General features: G+C 35.5%; 2 protein-coding genes across 4 annotated transcripts in view; one reads left to right on the forward strand and one right to left on the reverse strand.

The window, feature by feature from the left end:
- The window catches only part of LOC123563370 (bifunctional heparan sulfate N-deacetylase/N-sulfotransferase-like), a 52,797-nt gene extending 38,281 nt beyond the window's left edge, over nucleotides 1-14,516 (reverse strand). Inside the window, exons 1-2 of the mRNA XM_053524625.1 lie at nucleotides 14,412-14,516; nucleotides 3,655-4,842 (exon numbers count right to left, since the gene is read on the reverse strand). Coding sequence (XP_053380600.1) covers nucleotides 3,655-4,695 — 1,041 coding nt within the window. The 5' untranslated portion in view covers nucleotides 4,696-4,842; nucleotides 14,412-14,516. The remainder of the gene's footprint in view (nucleotides 1-3,654; nucleotides 4,843-14,411) is intronic.
- A 637-nt stretch (nucleotides 14,517-15,153) lies between these two features.
- On the forward strand, nucleotides 15,154-20,195 carry LOC123563371 (manganese-dependent ADP-ribose/CDP-alcohol diphosphatase-like). 3 transcript variants are annotated; one of them, XM_045356126.2, is made up of 3 exons: nucleotides 15,154-15,228; nucleotides 15,855-16,538; nucleotides 17,083-20,195. In XM_045356126.2, exons 2-3 carry the CDS (start codon nucleotides 15,857-15,859, stop codon nucleotides 17,394-17,396), a joined length of 996 nt encoding a protein of 331 aa, XP_045212061.2. In that variant the 5' UTR covers nucleotides 15,154-15,228; nucleotides 15,855-15,856; the 3' UTR covers nucleotides 17,397-20,195. The 3 variants fall into 3 exon arrangements, with proteins under 3 accessions (XP_045212061.2, XP_045212063.2, XP_053386803.1); XM_045356128.2 differs by having other exon boundaries at nucleotides 15,214-15,288; XM_053530828.1 differs by lacking the exon at nucleotides 15,154-15,228 and adding an exon at nucleotides 15,297-15,497.

Consider the following 20,195-nt stretch of genomic DNA (forward strand, 5'->3'; position numbering starts at 1 on the left):
AATACCTTTATTCTATATATTTAGGGTAAATACTTTGTTTCTAGTTGAGATGTTTGAGCATTTTTTTTAGAACTTACATTTCTCTATAATGTTGTAAGTGAAAGCAGAGTAAAATGTATACATTCATGTACTAGCGCAATAATTTAGAGCATTAGAAAGCCATTTAACCCTTTTTTGTTTTAAACTTAGCATTAAAACATTATTTTTGGACTTCAAAGATTATGCGTCATAAAAATCAGGGAAATAATTCTACCAAAACTGAAGGCAACCAAGTTATTTTTATTCTAATTTGTATCATTCATTATGCTTAATAAATGGACCAAGTTTGAAAGAAATATCTTCATTATTTTTCAAGAAATATTACTTTTTGTGTCATAAGCCCGATCGGGCAATGTTACCAGCCTGTTAAACATGGTCAGTGATGTTAGAAATCAAATTACTGATGCTTTGATTTCTGAAGGCGTAGCCCCATTATTTGTATTCATTTTTTGACACAAAAATAATTTTCGAAAAGTCCCACTCAATAAAAATAAATATTACCAACCTACCAACCATAATTTTTTCGAGCAAGTTACTGGAAACAATTTTTTTTTTAGGCCTCATGATGCCAAGGACTTGTATGGAGTTTAGAATCATTCTGTTCAGTATTTTTTTATACCAGCTATTTAATTTAGCTTACAGGACATGGAATTTGCAACGAGTAGGTAGCAACAATACCTTTATATTAAAATTAACCTAAAAAGTTAAGCATGCTGGTGGCAAGAGATTCTGCCTTTGCGACCAGTGTAGACTAAGATTAGCCTGCACAATCTTTCAGGGTAATCATGGTCTGCACTGTTCGCTATTCAGTCAGTAAATTTTCAGTGAACACCCCTTCGAATAATACATGGTATTGTCCAAATTGAATGATGGACCAGTCCATTTTAGAAATTTAGCAGGCTAAACATTAAACTGTCATACTTGTTTTCATCATAGCTTAACAAAAAACTACAAAAATTTGTATTCTACAGTCTGCCTTCAATAAAAATGTGGTTCTTTCAGCTTTACCATAATATAACTTAACTGTTAGTTGCACAGCATAAAAGAACACATTACAATACATAAATATCACAGACCTGACTTCATAAAACATATTTTCTAATATATTCTTTCTAAAGAATAAAACTGCCAAAAATTCAATTCATCTTACTTACAACATTGGTGTACAAAAATTCCTTGCAACCACAACCACATCCTGAACTGCTGGAAGCTTCTCAACAAAACAATGAAATCTGCATGCCAAGACAGACTGCATGCTTCCCACATGAATTTCACTGAGCTGACATCACTGTGTTCTATTAATAGCTTTGCACCAGCTGTCAGAACCAGTTTGTCTGATTTCCACATGAATCTCATGCACTGAACTGATATCACTTTGTTCTATAATGAGTTTTGCAACAGCTGTTAAACCAGTTTGTCTGCCTTGTTGTTGTGTTCATTATAGGCTATTATATACATGTAGACTTACCCTAAGCCCTCATTACACAAGAGAAACAATCTGTCTAAGAGCGAAATTGTTGAGTGGACACCTTTTGTCAATCACAGTCCTGTCTATGTTATATCAAAACAATGGAAAAGTAAAGCTATTATAAGATACATTTTTCTAAGGGCATTAAATTGAAATTGAATATTATGGTGTTCCACTGTAATAATATTTTAAACCAGTAAGAAAAAATTTGTACAATGTACATCTTTTATTTTTGTTTGTTTTGGGTTTAAGGTTACGAAGGAGGCCTTGAGAAACAAAAATCAAACAACACCAAATCATAGAAAGAAAGATTTGTTTGACATGAAAATTGAATAGGATGTAAAAGATGTATATTACTTTACGAAACAAGTGTCAGTATACTGATATAAACATTCAATTCCAGAAAATGACTGCCTATAGGGGCCTCACTTCCGGACAGTCAAACCCCTTTAAAAACCCACCATTTTCAAAGAACATTTGCAATAGCGTGCGAGTGGTGAAATTTCACATGTATAACAAGGTGGAACACAGTTTTCAGCAATTATTTATCTTTATTTTTTTACAAATGACATTCATTTTCAAAGGGAAACAACTTTTTCTCCACGATTACTTAAAATAATCGGAAAAAGTTGTCTCCCTTTGAAAATGAATGCATTTTGTACCTAAAGTATTCCGAAAAAGTTGTCTCCCTTTGAAAATGAATACCATTTGTAAAGAAATAAAGATAAACAATAGCTGAAAACTGTGTTCCACCTTGTTATGCGAAATTTCACCACTTGCATGCTATTGCAAATGCATCAAAACGAAGATGTGTAACTATTCTTTAAAAATGGTGAGATTTTAAAGGCGTTTAACTGTCCGGATGTGGAACCCCTTTAGGCAGTCCTTTTCTAGAATTCAATGTTTTTATCAGTATACTGACACTAGTTTCAAAAAGTAATATACATGTTTTACATGCTGTTCAATTTCCATGTCAAACAACTTTTTCTTTCAATGATTTGGTGTTGTTTGAGTTTTGTTTCTCAATGCCTGATTCTCATCCTTAACACCGTTTTTCAACAGTATTTCAATCATGTAACAGCAGGCAGTTAACCTAACCAGTGTTCCTGGATTCTGTACCAGTACAAACCTGTTCTCCGCAAGTAACTGCCAACTTCCCAACATGAATTATCATAGGTGGAGGATAAATGATTTCAGACACAATGTCTTTTACCAAATCGTTACAGAGAACATACGCCCCGCCCGGGGATTGAACTCGCGACCCCGCGATCCGTAGACCAACGCTCTCCCTACTGAGCTTAGCAGGCGGGCTTGTACATCTTTTAAATATCTCAAATTTTTGGCTTCAATGAGTAAACAAGAGCTGTCAGTGGACAGCGCGCTCGACTATTCTCAGTGCTTGATAGTATAATATAAGCAATGAATAAAACTTTAACATTACAATAAGCATATTCTAAGTCGAAGAGGGGCCATAATTCAGTCAAAATGTTTGAGAGAGTTGCCTCCTCCTTTTTACAGACTGGGGTCATGATGGTAAACAAGTATGCAAAATATGAAAGCAATATCTCAATGGACTTTGAAAATATTTGGGGTGGTACGCAAACTTTAACATTTATTCTAAGTAGAAAAGGGGCCATAATTCAGTCAAAATGCTTGATAGAGTTGCCTCCTCCTTTTTACTGACTGGGGTCATGATGGTAAACAAGTATGCAAAATATGAAAGCAATATCTCAATGGACTTTGAAAATATTTGGGGTGGTACGCAAACTTTAACATTTGTGTGATGCTCACGCCGGGGCGAGTAGGATAGCTCCCCTATTCTTCGAATAGTCGAGCTAAAAAATAACTGGAATGACATAACTATTTCATGTGGCTTGCCTAGACTTTTCAAATTTATACAAAGCTACTGACATAAAAAATTTATTTTGCATTCTTAACAATTATTTGGACAGCTGATGTCAAACTACACACAAGTCATGACTTAACAGTTATAACTCTGACATACAGTTTAAAAAAACCCGAACTAAGAGCAATCCCTCAACCATTGAAATTAACTCCATCCAACGATGAAACCATTATATAATTTACTGTAGGAGCTACTAACATGTTCCAGCAGCTATTAAAAAGTAACAGATAAATTTACTTACAACAACATCATGAGCTTTCATTCTTGTTCCCTTTGCCCCTACAAATATATCATCAATGTCAATCTGTATATGACGTTCAAGTCCGAGGCTCAGTTTCCCATGGGACAGGAAGGAGATGCTGTCCAACAGCAGCAAAGAGTGCAACCAGAACGAAAAATTGTGACCAAAAAACACTCGTTGAATTCCATCGTTTTTTCCTGTATCAAGGATGGCTGGATACACAGTTTTATTTTTCGTGACACTGGATGGATCATAATCATCATACAGAGACACAGTCTGTGTTGCAAATGCTAAAGGTTCAAATGTTGAATGATTTGGATAAAATACTGCCCAGTCTTCTTCTGGGAAAGTTTCCTTTATTACCTCCCCTGGCTTTGTAATTCGCCACACTTTGGAAGCCGCATTAAGAGAATAGTCTTTTAAAGCTACATTATATTGCACTGAGAAAGAAAAATCTTGCATATTCTCCATTAAAACTTCTAACTCGCCTTTAGGCTTCATAAAAAATATCACACCAACATTATATTCCCGACAGTATTTGTCAATAAGCTGCCTATTCCATGCATCTAACGATAAATACAATGACATAGTCTCAAATATAATCACGCCAAATCTACCTTTACCCATATGGATTAATGTAGGCAAGTTCTTCTCATCGTCCACAATTTTATACGGATATCTAGAATATTCCATTGAAGCTGCAATATTTTTGGCGTTCCTTGAAAATGGAGAATCGACCATAATCAGCACCTTACGCCCAATCCTGAGGTTTCCCTGAGTATCATGATTATTTGGACCTCTATCAATTTTTGCTTTGTTCAGCAAATTACATGTAGTGATAGGGGCAGGTGGCGATGATAACTGAGGTTTTTTTGGCTTCATTGTCCAGTCACCATGGTGATAATTCAAGACAAAAAACGATATGACTGTCAATAATGTAGTTATAAGTAGCGCTTTAGTTAGTGTACATCTTCTTTGGCACAGAAGTCGATGAGTCCATTTCTTCAACTGGTCAAAAGGTAAAAGAAGCTTAAGGTGCATTTTGAACTGCTAAGTCAACACCTCTAATCATAAACCGAAAAACAGCTGCCTGCAGCCACAGAAATAACTCCAGCATTTGTTCAACGTATTCATTATCCTGGATCACATTCTCTCTGACTCTCAACTGCAACCATTTGTAGAAAAAATCTGAAAGAAATTTAACACTACCATACTGAAATTATATCCTGTAATTACTATACATGAAATATATCCTGTAACTAGAAAATGCTTTTGTAAAAAAGCGCATGTCTCCCCCAATGCAAAGTCCTATAGGCAAGAAGTCAATAGGGGTCAGGAGCAAAAATCAAAGCGACACTGATGGTTGGCTGCAATAGGGATCATCTACTTGGCATGTCCAGTCATCCCGCTAAATTTCAACACTCTTGGCCTAGTGGTTCTCAAGTCACTGTTCAGGCTCCTGTGACCTTGACCTTTGATCAAGTGACCTCAAAATAAATAGGGGTCATCTACTCTGCATGTCCAATCATCCTATTAAGTTTCAACATTGTAGGTCAAGTGGTTCTCAAGTTATTTCCAAAAAATGATTTTACATGAACAGGCCACAGTGACCTTGACCATTAACAGACTGACCACAAAATCAATAGGGGTCATCTACTCTGCATGTTCAATCATCCTATGAAGTTTCAACATTCTGGGTCAAGTGGTTCTCAAGTTATTGATCAGAACTGGTTATCAATGTTCAGGCCCCTGTGACCTTGACCTTTAACGGAGTGGCCCCAAAAACGATAGGGGTCATTTACTCTGCATGAACAATCATCCTATGAAGTTTCAACAGTTTGGGTCGAGAGGTTCTCAAGTTATTGATTGGAAATGGTTTTCCATGTTCAGGCCCCTGTGGCCTTGACCTGTAACAGAGTGACCCTAAAATCGCTAGGGGTCATCTACTCTGCATGACCAATCATCCTATGAAGTTTCATCATTCTGGGTCAAGTGGTTCTCAAGTTACTGACCGGAAATGTTTTTCAATGTTCGGGCCCCTGTGACCTTGACCTTTCACAGAGTGACCCCAAAATCAATAGGGGTCATCTACTCTGCATGACCAATCATCATATTAAGTTTCAACATTCTGGGTCAAGTGGTTCTCAAGTTATTGACCGGAAATGGTTTTCAATGTTCAGGCCCCTGTGACCTTGACCTTTAATGGAGTGACCCCAAAATCGATAGGGGTCATCTACTTTGCATGTACAATCATCCTATGAAGTTTCTACATTCTGGGTCAAGTGGTTCTCTAGTTATTGATCGGAAATGGTTTTCCATGTTCAGGCCCCTGTGACCTTGACCTTTGATGGAGTGACCCCAAAATCAATAGGAGTCAATTACTCTTTATGACCAATCATCCTATGAAGTTTCAACATTCTGGGTCAAGTGGTTCTCTAGTTATTGATTGGAAATGGTTTTCAATGTTCAGGCCCCTGTGACCTTGACCTTTGACAGAGTGACCCCAAAATCAATAGAGGTCATCTACTCTTCATGACCAATCATCCTATGAAGTTTCAACATTCGGGGTCAAGTGGTTCTCTAGTTATTGATCGGAAACGGTTTTCAATGTTTAGGTCCCTGTGACCTTGACCTTTGACGGAGTGACCGCAAAATCAATAGGGGTCATCTACTCTTCATGACCAATCATCCTATGAAGTTTCTACATTCTGGGTCAAGTGGTTCTCTAGTTATTGATCGGAAATGGTTTCCAATGTTCAGGCCCCTGTGACCTTGACCTTTGACGGAGTGACCCCAAAATCAATAGGGGTCATCTACTCTTCATGACCAATCATCCTATGAAGTTTCTACATTCTGGGTCAAGTGGTTCTCTAGTTATTGATCGGAAATGGTTTTCAATGTTCAGGCCCCTGTGACCTTGACCTTTGACGGAGTGACCCCAAAAACAATAGGGGTCGTCTACTCCAGCAGCCCGACAACCCTTTGAAGTTTGAAGGTTCTAGGTCAAATGGTTCTCCAGTTATTGCTCGGAAATGAAGTGTGACGTACGGACCGATGGACGGACGGACGGACGGACAGGACAAAAACAATATGTCTCCTGGGGGAGACATAATTACTATACATGAAATATATCCTGTAATTACTATACATGAAATATATCCTGTAATTACTATACATGTATACAATTATCATAATACAGCAGACTTTTTTCAGTCAATTCTGTGGCAATTATTTGAAAGCCATTATCTTGTAGGCATACGCTACTAACACTAGGGTCTCTGTATATGAGAAAACATCATTTTTCGGGCAGTTAACTCTTTTTCAATACTGGTGACCTATGACTTTTATTGCATATCTTTGTTCCTGGATGATTGTCCTTCAACATCCAAAATTTGAAGAAATTATATCACTGGGAAAAATTTCACCCATCTCTGACATATACAGAGACTCTAGTGTACGCCTTTAACTTGCTTTTATGAACAGCTTGCAAACAGTAATAAACAATTTTAGAAATTTACAAGACTGTAAACATATGACCCCTGGGTGGCATTTCCCTACAGCAGTTTACATTTATCTAAATACTCCACACCATGTCATAGATATGGTTTTGGACGAAAGGACAACACCAAAACTATATCCCCTCTGACTTCAGCGGAGGATAATAATTGGATATGAATGTTTCAAATAAATGCACATTTCTACTTCATGCTCTTGCAGTATACCATATTTCATATTAACTGATTGGAAACTGTTGGAGATGTTGTGTACACATGGTAGAGATAGTATCTATTTTTTCAAAACATCCAAAACATCTAGGTATGAAGTCAATTAATATATTTACACTATTTTAACCAGAAGCGTATCGTTATGAGCATTTAATATTTTCATAGTGATCAAGGAAATGTAACTCTTCTTGGACATGTATAGCAGAAACATCAAAGGGACATAATATAAATTATTTGGGTGTTCAACAGTGATCTGGATTGCTAAACAATGATCCAGTGTACTGTTCGCTAAAAATATAGAACATCTTGAACAGTCTAATTACCTTCAAATACATGCTGTAACAGAATGCAAATATTTAAGATCTGACACTGACTCGATCTCAGGTCCTTTCCTGTAAAGAAAGAATTTAATTCTAATTTTATGCATAGTAATATAGTATATATAGTATAGTAATAATATTACATACCATATTTATTACTCAAATCAATCAATTATTTCATCAAATGCTGAACAAATATAAATCCTAAGACTACACAGAAAACTAATACCTACTTACTTAATAAGATAACTATTATTCCTTAATGTTGTGTTATTTACTTTTCATGTTATGTTTAATTCAATGAACCAAAAAAGAAAGTATAATAATTCAACATAATAGTTATAGGCATCGTAATCACTTGATGTCTAATGTTGTAAATTTGCCAAAAAGTGCATGCCAGAAATCAGGTCTATGGGGATCTGATAAAATTTCAGAAAAACTAAATTTTACGTATGTATACAAGTATGTTTACTTTCCAGGCATGATCGTCCCGTGATAACGTAGCCTTACTTATTTGGCTTATCAGGATGACTTATTTTATGATCTGTTATTTCATACCTGTCATCCCTCTAGGACTTTAACATCCGTATCTGCATTTTACTGTTAGAGAAATGAAGATGTTAAGAAATCCAAAAAAAGTCATAAAATACTAGGGGTGCGTACCGGTTCTCAATATGTATCAAATACCAGTATTCTGGGTTCGATACATTGGATTGAACGTTCCTGTATCGATCAAAATATCGATAGAAAGCTAACTACATGGTAAATGGCCTCATAACCGCAGATACCTATGTATAATGCGCAGTTTTTTTACCACCGGGACCACCCCCGAATCGTCGACGCGCAGACTATACACAGGTATAGACGATTTTCTAACTTCAGGTCACAATAGCCTGAATAGTTTTCCCTATATATTCTATATAAAAATTGACCTTTTTCAAAGAGCTACCAAAGATAGCTAGACCCATTTCAGAGAACAAATCCTTAACTCATTTTAAAGAGTTATGATAAAACTGATATAAAATGAAGAGAAAAGTATGGGTCATGTATCTTCTAAGAGAGATTTCTCTGGTCACATTTACTTACTGTAAACTGACATCAAAATCACACTGCTGTGACCTGGAAGTACTACTCATACTAAAATTGAGCTTGACTTCACCAAATACAACCTGCTGTCCCATTTTTCCTACCAAAATATCAACAATACATCCACAATGGAATTTAAACAAAAACTAGCCTCAATTTAGACCTCTGTTGCCATGCCAAGTGAAAAATTAGTGTTCAAATACCTGGCAGCCATTACGCGACTAGACCAGATGGCTCCAACGCTGGTTCCTTTAGGTGGCAGGGGAGCGGTTTCGTAGTTTGGCCCCGGTCGATTTTCTGTATAAACAGGACAGGGTAGATATAAAGGCATATCTATCTTACTGGTTATTTATCATTATTAATTCTTTAATATATCTGGGGAATGAGGAACGGTTAATGATTCTACACGGTGGGTGTTTTAAAATTCCTAGCTCCGTACTTCCGGTTGAGGCTAAAACATTAACATCAGAACAAAAAGTCGACCTGACGCTCGGCTGTTATCCATCCACTTTTTTTCAAGTGAAGATTAGGGAAATAAAGTGGTGGCTGGGAGACACATTCCACACCACCTGGGTATGCATCTATGTTCGCACTATACATATATGCTACGAAATTGGATTTAAAAATACAAAATGGATGAATGACAGAGTTCAAAGTGAGGCCCGGTTAGGCTAATTTTGGTCTATAAATTTTGGGTGATTTGGCCAATTTTCACTACATCTGGCATGGAAAGCAACAGGTGCATAGGACCGGAGGGTCGTCTTTATGTAGTCTATAGTGTCTGCAATAGTCCATAGTAGTTTCAAAGAAAAATAAGCAAAAACGAGATTTCTATCGATATTTCAACATTGGTACCCACACGTCAATGTGGAATTCGCAAATCTGTACTCCCCTGCCACCTTAGTCTAGTTAGGCCTTCAAAACAAGTTTGTTTTCGATGGTCGCCATTTTAGTAAACGGAAACTACTCTCCGCGCTAACTGTCACCGCTAAAATATAAGATTGCCGTTATGTTCCGTAAAAGATCGAATGGTCTAATTTTCTTTCAAACAAAATTAATTTCATATAAATTTTAAAGTATTTTGATTAAAGAAATATTAATAAATCACAAAATTTATGATACTAATTAAAGATCAAGTATTATCTTTAACCAAGATCAAACTGTGAACAACAAAATTGACAGAGGTGACATGCTAATTGCTGGCTATTTGATCATAACAAAAAGACTATGATCACACCTTTTGTTATCGTTTGAATTGAGAAGCTCATGTCATTTTGAAAGATACCATTCTGAAATATTGAATCAGATGTTAGTTATTTCTTCAAAACAGTTCATTAAACAACAGCTGTCACTAATGGTGACAAATGCCCCCACAGCACCTTGACCTTTGACCTGGTGACCCCAAGGTCAGTAGGGTTGGTGTACTCATAAAGTACTATCAGCAGGAAAAGTTTGAAGGTCCTGGGTGAAGTGGTTCGCGAGTAAAGTGCCTTCATGCAAAAAGTTAACGTTGGCCCCTGTGACCTTGACCTTTGACCTGGTGACCCCAAAGTCAGTAGGAGTGGTGTACTCAATAAGTACTATCAACACGTGAAGTTTGAAGGCCCTGGGTGCAGTGGTTCCCGGGTAAAGTGCCTTCATGCAAAAAGTTAACGTTGGCCCGTGACCTTGACCTTTGCACCAGGTGACCCCAAAGTCAGTAGGAATGGTGTACTCAATAATACTATCAGCATGTGAAGTTTGAAGGTCCTGGGTACAGTGGTTGGCGAGTAAAGTGCCTTCATGCAAAAAGTTAACGTTGGCCCCTGTGACCTTGACCTTTGACCTGGTGACCCCAAAGTCAGTAGGGGTGGTGTACTCAATAAGTACTATCAGCAAGTGAAGTTTGAAGGTCCTGGGTGCAGTGGTTCGCAAGTAAACTGCCTTCATGCAAAAAGTTAACGTTGGCACCTGTGACCTTGACCTTTGACCTGGTGACCCCAAAGTTGCCTTCATGCAAAAAGTTAACGTTGGCACCTGTGACCTTGACCTTTGACCTGGTGACCCCAAAGTTGCCTTCATGCAAAAAGTTAACGTTGGCACCTGTGACCTTGACCTTTGACCTGGTGACCCCAAAGTCAGTAGGGGTGGTATACTCAATAAGTACTATCAGCATGTGAAGTTTGAAGGTCCTGGGTGCAGTGGTTTGTGAGTAAAGTGCCTTCATGCAAAAAGTTAACGTTGTGATGAATGAACGAACTAACTAACGAACAAACGAATGAATGGACGGACAGTTGAAAACTAATATGCCTCCCTTCGGGGGCATAAAAAAGTAAAACAACAATTCTAATATGCTTGCCTCTGTTTCCTAAAGAAAAATGTATCCAAGACCTGTGATTTTGTCTCAGAATAGATAGACCTTAACAGTGATTAATTAACACTAGTAATAAAGTTCATATTGCATTACTATAATGGTCTTGTACTCTGTTATTATTCTGTTTGAAAATATCATACGACATATCGAATATCGATCATTTTGTATCAATACAAATATCGTATCGATCATTTTGACCGATACGCACCCCTATAAAATACCGGTCAAACTTACTTGCTCCAATAAATTAATATTAATATTCCAGAAGAAACTTCAGATTGGTTGAATATAATCCATAATTTAAAAAAAAAAGAGACTTAAATCTGTGGAAATATGTGTAAACAGGTGCCAGGAGATATCTAACCTGACACCGGCTTCAATACACAGCGGACTGCCGATGAAACTCAATTGCAGAAACAAAACACAAAATATTACATTAAAAAAATGTCAGTGAGGCAATTTTATGCTTTAAGGTAGTTCTGCACGTTTGGATCGAAATTATTTCTACAATGTAGCAGGGCCCTCTCTACATTTTGGGGGATTGGGGCCGGGCCCTTGGAGGGGGGAATTTCGCGTCGTTTTCAAGGGAGGGGGGAATTCATTCTGGAGATATGACACCTGATCATAAACCCTTAAATTAAGGTCAATTGAGTATTACAGATATCAAACTAATGTTGAGGTCAAATATTTCTTAGCAAAAATTATTCAGAGTTTAATATAAAATTATTCACACTAATGTCATCGTCATTATCGGTAGCACTAGCAGAATCCACGGACATAATTTGTCTCAGCAGCAGCCGGAGCAGGGCTTCCCTTCATCGTATCTACCTGATCGTGCATGTCTGGCCCTGGTGAAACAGCGGTGTCCGTGACAGTATTTGTTTTTTGAGGGCATGCTGCTTAAAAAGCAAATCTATCTTTGTGCATTTCGCCCCTGTTGCATCCGTGATCTTTTTACGGTATCATTTTGCATTATGCAACATTTTTTTTCAAAGGGAAGTAACTTTGCATACACGCATCCGGGGAACTGAAAAACGCGCGTATTATACGGATCAGTAAAACTTTATCAGGCCCATTAAGTTACGAGACGCTCCTAAGACTATTGGGTATCGATTTTTTTCTTGAATTTTTTTTCTTTCGAGGGGGAATTTTCCTATACTTGGGGGAAAAAAATATACTATTTCGAGGGGGAACGTGGCCGAAATTCGGCCCCAAAAATCGGCAAACGAGGGCCCTGCGTGGAATTTGATTAAACACTGATTTTTCAAAACTTCAGAATATACCTAGAAAATTAAGCAAATAAAAAAGATAGGGTGGTGTGCTTGATTTTTTGCTAGACTGATTTGAAAAATAGGGACCTCACACAATATTTCATAATGAGAGTCTATGAGAAAATCATAACTTTCTTAACATAATCGGAATAGAAATTTTTCTACAATGTAGATTTTGATGAAACTTCTCACAGTTGTAAATAAAGACATGGCCTATAATTTGATCAAATAAAATATATAGGTCCGTGTGCTTATTTTTGAGATATTTGACCATGATTAAAGTAAACCCGACATTTCATGCTACTTTTAGGACGTTATTTTGAATTATTTAACATGTGATATGTTTTAATACAGTGAACTTGCCTATTCCGAACCAGTCTGTAAATTGACTCATTTCCAATTTTTCAAGCAGCTGTCGCGCATACGTCAAGAAAAACCGTAAGCTATGTTTTGGTTTTATATCTAATACATTAAACTAATAATTAATTGCTGGTAAATGTTCAAGTTATTCTTACATAATACATATTTACAACATTGTCCAAATGCTATATTTTTTCTTATGTGGAAATTTGACGAATGTAAACAAAAATGTCAGATTCAAAGAGCGCTTGCGTTCTAGTTTTTTAATGAAATGAAAAGGAAGGGAGATTAAAAAGAAGGAAATTTTATGCTCTTTCCAGTCATATATCCCACATTAAAAACAAATTGTCCATTGAGATGCCTAAAGAGGAAATATAGATGGCATACATTGTGCCTATTCCGAATCACATATTTTCAGTTCTGTTCTGCTGCACGTTGTTTAAAGATTGCAGAAAAAATATCGATTCAATGTGTCCAAAATATTAATTTATGTTATTGTTTTTACCCATGACCAGATGTTAAAGAAAAAGGCGGAGGTATTATTATACAATGTGACTATTTAATTCACATAAAGGACAAGACCGTCCACATGTCTGTTTTAAAACAGAATATTTCAATAATGCCAAAGAAGGATGTCATGCCTATCGTTTTAGTCATTTAATTGGCCTTAAATGCGATTATTTCTATTCCTGACTTAAAATAATTTCAGTTTTCGATTCAAGATGGTAGTTATATGTTGTTGTGGATAGTAGTAAGAAAACCATTTCAGGTCATTTGTCGTGATTCGGAATAGGTGAGTATGACCCGGTTTACGCACAGTACCAGTCTGATCAATTACAGAAATCTGTTACAAACAATGTTTTGTTTCGAATTTCTTTTCACATTATTTTAATCGTGACATATTTGTCCAGCATTTAAAATGAAATTTATATTTAGAATATAAACTTGACGAAGTAAAACGATAAAAAATTAAAAACTGGTTCGGAATGGGCAAGTTCGCTGTATCATATTTTGACTTTACAATATAGCAACAGTACCATTGTAATAAATTTACTCACAGGTTGCAATTAATTCATAAAATGATTTTCTGTTCCCTACGCCGAATCCAGTCTTTATTCTACGTTTTCCGGAAAAATGGCGTCATGCCATCACTTCTGGTTTATCAAACGTGCAGAACTACCTTAATGTCAACATTTTACATTATCAGAGGTAATCGTTACAAAAACATGTACATCATGTACCAGAAAAGCTTTCCAATATAGATTTCATTGGGGATTTCCTAACAGAAATATGCAGAATATGTTTGGCCGGGATGGGACAGCAACAGTCAATTGTTACCACGCTGTCGTAAAATGGCCTATTATTTGGACTAGCAATAATGGAAATAATCAGCACGACGGTCATGCCGAAAAAAAAAAATAAGTACTATCATTTGCACAGATAGCCTAGGCCATTTTAAATCGATTGTGAATTACATCAACATGCAATGATCTAATGCTTAACACCTTTGTTTGCCGGTAATTAGAAACCGAACTGCGGTCGACAATTTTTGAGAACGAATATAAGACTGAAATTATAAGACTGAGAGAATCTGTTTGCATATCAACTTAAAAAAAAGTTGAACTTCAAGAATTTTTCTTACAGTGTTCATAAATAGAAATTATCCTTTCAGATGTCACAAAGCAAACGTGTAATTTGAGAAAAGATGTTTTTCTTCTAACCCGATTAGTAAATAGACGGTGTGTCATGTAATTTGTACGTCGTGGCAGTTAAAAATAGCTTTGATGCAGTTAGGGAATTTTATGCCTGTTTCTCGTCAATTCGAGCTTTCTCATCGATTCGAGCCCTTGTGTTTTAGTAAAATTCATGCTCATGTAGCATGTTCTTCCATCAGAAACGTGTGTCATTTACATTTTAAAATTCCTTGGAAAATATTAGTCATAAAACCACTGAAAAATTGATGAAATACCTATTTTAAATTTTTGCATCTAAAATTACTTATTTCAAAAGGAAATTACATAGTGGGTAATATTGTGAGCCCAAATTTCAAATTAAAAGCACCCCGAGCATATTTCGACTGTTGTAACGAGTGAACAAGAAGTCAAACTTGATAGAAATTTGCTTTATGGAAATAGAATATGCAAACATAAACATTTAATGACCTTCCAAACAGAGGGCTCGAATCGATGAGAAAGTTTTAAAATGATGTGGAGTTTCACCTCCTTCAGTCTCATGCAAAAAAGTACATATAAAAGATGATAACATTGTAATTCTTATTGCCCATTGTAAAATGCAAATATTTTTGTAACAAAAAACAAAAATTATTTAATTGAACAGGTTTACAAAAATTTGCACACCTCTAAAAGATTTAAGAGGCATCGAATCAAGGAGAAAGCAGCATAAAAGGCTTTATTTCACAATTCTTTCCAATTTTACGGCCAGAAGGACCTTACTGTACAGTGAGAAACATTTTAGTGATTTGATTTTAAACTTACCATTTTATTGTGAAAATTTATGAGGTTATAATTAGGGAATTGATTGTAAACTTGACATTTGGTTGTAAAATTTTTTGAGGAAGGGCAGTTGATGTATCCAGGATATAAATTATAATACCAGACCGATATATGAAAGTTTGCCTTTGAAACTGGGTGTGTATGAGAAACAGTTAAAAAAACAGTACATCAGTATTACAACCATCATTTCCACAGTTTGTTTAATTGGCGATCAGGTTTGCCTAATTTTTATATGATTTATTTTTAAGTGTAGAGGTCTGGTATTCCTTGTATCTACTGTTCTGTACTATATTACAAGTGTATAAGGTAAATGCGGGGGAAATGTGATAAAGCTGACATGATGTTGCCGTTAAAACAAAGTTTTTTTGTAAATATTTTTTTATAATCTTTCACTTGGATTGGAGACATAGTTTTATTGAATATATCTATATGAAATTTTATAGATGATTTCCCTCAGTAACTTAGTTGCTTTAACAGTAAAACAGATTCAGCTATTTATGAGCACAATCCAAATCTAAAATTCTCTATTGATACATGTATATAAATTATATTTCTTTTGTTGTATATTTCAGGAATGGAGACAAGGAGAGTAGAAGAACCATGCCTTGCAATTGGAGTAATTGCTGATGTCCAATATGCTGATGCAGATGATGGCTATAACTTCAGCAAAACCAATCGCCGATACTACAGAACAGCTTTAAAAATGCTTGACAAAGCGGTGACTTTCTGGAACAAAGAAGCACAGAAAAAGCCCCAGTTTGTGTTACAGCTAGGAGATGTTATTGACGGTCTTAATAAAAGACAAAACACTTCAGAATCAGGACTAGCTGATGTTATGAACTCTTTATCTAATTTTGAAGGTTGTGTTTACCATATATGGGGCAACCATGAATACTATAACTTCTCTCGGGAATATTTATTAAAGTCCAGTCTGTATTCAGGAAATACGGCTTACAGTACACCAGTTCCAGGGAAAGTATACTACACTTGTGAACCACATCCTAACCTCAGGGTTATAGCCCTAGACTGTTATGAGATAAGCATGCTAGCAAGTCCACCTGATTCGGAACAGTTTAAAATGGCTGGTGAATACATGGCTAACAATCTAAACACAGACAAGAACTCTGGAGAAGGTTTGGTCGGAGATAGAAGAAGGTTCGTCAGGTTTAATGGTGCAACAAGTGAAGCGCAAATAGACTGGATGAGAAGAAATTTACAGGAGGCTGAGAAGTTGAGGCAGAATGTGATAATTATGGGTAAATCATTTTACTTGCTATACTGTAAAAGTGTTTGCATTCTGGCAATCAGTACCTACAAAGGATTTTGCTAGGTAAATTTGTTTAAAGTCAAAGTTAAGTCAGATTCATTTGTACTATTTTTCCTTATGTTTATACTATGTAACTTGCTTGCATGAAACAGACTGCACCAGTCGTTTCAGTGGTAAAATTCTCAGATCTTTAATTGGGGAAAAATCAACAATTCCATTTAATTGATATTGACCAAAGTTTCATTTTAGACCAGTTAATAGTTAAGTTTACCTTTATACCAAATTTTTTTGTCTATGGCATTTTTTTTTTGGCTTTTCAGACTGCTATATAGAATACCCATGGATGGTAGATATATTCCATTATCATACCATATTGTACTTAATCCATGTCCAGTGATAGAATAAGTTCCCTGCTGGTATTACCCTAGATGTTTTTAACAGTGTAAAGATAAAATGGCTGAAATCAAGTAATCAGTATATTATACTGTACATACATGTTTGCATACAACATTATGATTATTTCTGTGTTGAAGGTCATTGTGGTGTATATGCTGATGCTACAGATGTTTCCTGCCTGTGCTGGAACGCCCCTGACATCCTGCACGAGATTCACGAGCACAGTGACAGTGTGTTATGCTACCTCTCCGGTCATGATCACAGTGGTGGAATGGCCTTTGACGAGAAAAACATCCTACATATGGCATTACCAGGAGTACTGGAGAACAACAGGGATTCGGATTTCGGTACGATGTACATGTATGCAAACAGGCTGGAGTTGGTGGGCAATGGGCGGGTCTGGAATGTAACACTAGCATTGAAATACAAACTGACTAAAACTGATAGTTAATGTTAGCTTTACCTTAGGTTTTTTTAGTTTAAGTAATAAAATCTAATATTCTGAATTCCATGTATACATTAATTTGTACAAAAAAACTTTCCACCGTAGGGTAGATTTAAAACTGAAACTGATTTAGAAGTTTTATTACAATATTTATTGTACTTTGAGAAATGTTAATCTTGATCTTTAGGTCAAGTTAATTCTGGGTCAGATGGGATCAAAAACTAGGTCACCAGGTCAAATCAAATGAAAAGTGTGTTAACACTTTAGAGGCCACATTTATGATAATATCTCTATGAAACTTGGTTAGAATGATAATCAAGTTCAAAGCTGGGTCAAGTATGTCAAAAACTAGGTCACCAGGTCAAAAAGTAAGAAATGTTTGTCTTAATAAAATCAAGGCCAACTTATATTCCAACTTATCAGGGGTTAGAATTAGGTCAGGTGAGAGATACAGGGCCTTCAAGGCCCTCTTGTTTCTTACTATAATTAATTTTTTTATTATTGGCTATAGGGTAAAACCTAGACCACTTTTCTGTGGTACAACATGGAAAGTACCTCAAATTTTTAGGTGTATTTTGACATACCTGTACCTGGTAAGGATTTTTTTGTGGACTTAGAATATTATTTTTTGTGGATTTAGTATTTTTTTTTAGAATTTCTTCCCTTAGAATTTTTTTTAGAATTTTTTCCCTTTGTTTTTCCTGTCCTTTAGGCTTCAACAGTCTAGTTCTTTAAATTTTGCTCTTAACCTCCTCTGATATAACACTTCAGTGTATATTGCCATGCTCGGTGGAGCTCGTTTTGTATGGTAAAGATATTTGGTTGAAATTTGGGTCATAAGATATTTTTTAACATTTTAAAAAGTGATAGTGTTTTTAAACAGAATCATTGTACATGTTAAAATTACAGTTAATCCATTAAGAAAGTGTTCATTTTAAAGTTCAAGAATATTTTCAGATGTATTATATTTAAATTTAATTCAAAGACAAATTTAAAAAAAGGTAATTTGTTTCATTTTTTCCTGTAAAATGTTTTTCTGTCTGCATTTGAATTTATACAGCTGAATTCAGTTAAGCCAAGGGTACACACAGTTCAATGTATAAAAACTTTTATGTGTATGGTGATATATGGTAAGCATTATTATGCATTAAAGGTTAAAATGGTGTTATAACACATTATATTCAGGATAACATTAAATGTTTATAATTACAAAATGTATATTACTTGGGTGACACAGATTGTGACAATTGATTTTAAAATAATCTTGATTACTTTAATTATTTTTAAGTCTTTTTGTGAGATTTTAGGGTATTTAATTTCCATGTTTATTTTTAGTCTTTATATGTTTAAGATGTTTTCACTTTAAAAGTATTTTATGAGTCATTGTCTAACCAACCTAGATGTATACATTGTTATGATAGGTATAGTGAAGAAGGGACTATTTATTGAGTCCTGTGTTTGACATGAGATGAAATCTTTGTTTTCTGATTTTGTGTAACAGTTGCTTTAAAGAACAAGAAAAGGAATAGAATTGATATTCAAATTTTGTTTATTGTCATCAGTAATGGAAACTGATTCACATTTATTGAGCTTCACCATGAGAAAACCAACATAGTGCATTTGCGACCAGCATGGATCCAGACCAGCCTGCGCATCTGCGCAGTCTGGTCAGAATCCATACTGTTCGCTTTCAAAGCCTATTGCAATTAGAGAAACCGTTAGCGAACAGCATGGATCCTGACCAGACTCTGCGGATGCGCTGCCTGGTCTGGATCCATGCTGGCTGCAAATGCATTATGTTGGTTTTCTCATGGTGAGACTAATATGACATTGCTTTGCAGAATTGATCAAAGGTGTGCTACCCAAATCCTCTGAATTAAAACACTGTCAGTTTGAGATGAGACTATTTATGTAAGATTTCAGTAACTTGTAACTCTTCATTTAACTTAGGGTTGAATACTACTGATAGTTCTCTTGATATGTAACATGTTATAACTGTATTGTTACAAAATAGCTGTGTAGAAACTTTATAGGTAGATTAAAGCTCTCCAGTAAAAAGGGTCTGTGTACCCTAAAGTAGTTAAGTGAACGAAAAGATATAAACTTGTGTGAATAAAACTGGGGCATGTGTGATTGGAAGGTTTTATACATTAAGGTAGTAGAGCAAATATATTTATTTTTTATGAATAACTTTTTAAATGAAAAAACCTTACGTCTGTGATATTTTTGTGATATGATTAGGTTTTGATTTGTGTTGCTTTAATATTATAATTCATGTGACAGTTGTATTTAAGCCAAAGTCCCTCAACAAGGCGTGTTCTTTCCTCTGACAAGGTGGCGTTCATAATGAGTGCTTTGTGGGGAATATGAACTATTTTAAATTTTGTTGCTTTGTCAAAAAGTATTGTTGCTATTGCAGCAAAGAGCAAAAAAAATTATGCATGTTATTTTGATTGTTAGCACTTTTGAGAATAAGCAGGTTTTTATTTTGTCGAAACACTAAAACAGTAGTTCCTAAACAAACAAATTGTTAACATAAAACAAAATAAAATTCTGGATATAAGAGATGTTCTCATTTAGATAGATATGTTTATGGTAGTAGGACAAAATTAATGTGCAGTCATTTTATGTTTTGCTACATCTATATTTATTGTGGTTGATGTGGCAACTAATACCTTATTCCATTTGTTGAAAGTTATGTGCCCCTTCTGGTAGGGGGCTATTGATGCTGGGACATTTATTGTGTAAATTTGTTTGATGCAATCTTGTTTTGTTCACATGTATGAAAACAGTTATATTATTGAA

This window comes from Mercenaria mercenaria, chromosome 2, assembly GCF_021730395.1.
Source record: "Mercenaria mercenaria strain notata chromosome 2, MADL_Memer_1, whole genome shotgun sequence".
Classification (NCBI taxonomy): Eukaryota; Metazoa; Mollusca; class Bivalvia; order Venerida; family Veneridae; genus Mercenaria; species Mercenaria mercenaria.

What these genes read in the sequence shown, in the direction of transcription:
- LOC123563371 (XM_045356126.2), top strand. Translation starts at nt 15,857, where the DNA reads ATGGAGACAAGGAGAGTAGAAGAACCATGCCTTGCAATTGGAGTAATT. An exon ending in GCAGAATGTGATAATTATGG is followed by an intron (nt 16,539 to 17,082) that starts GTAAATCATTTT and finishes TCTGTGTTGAAG; the next exon opens with GTCATTGTGGTGTATATGCT.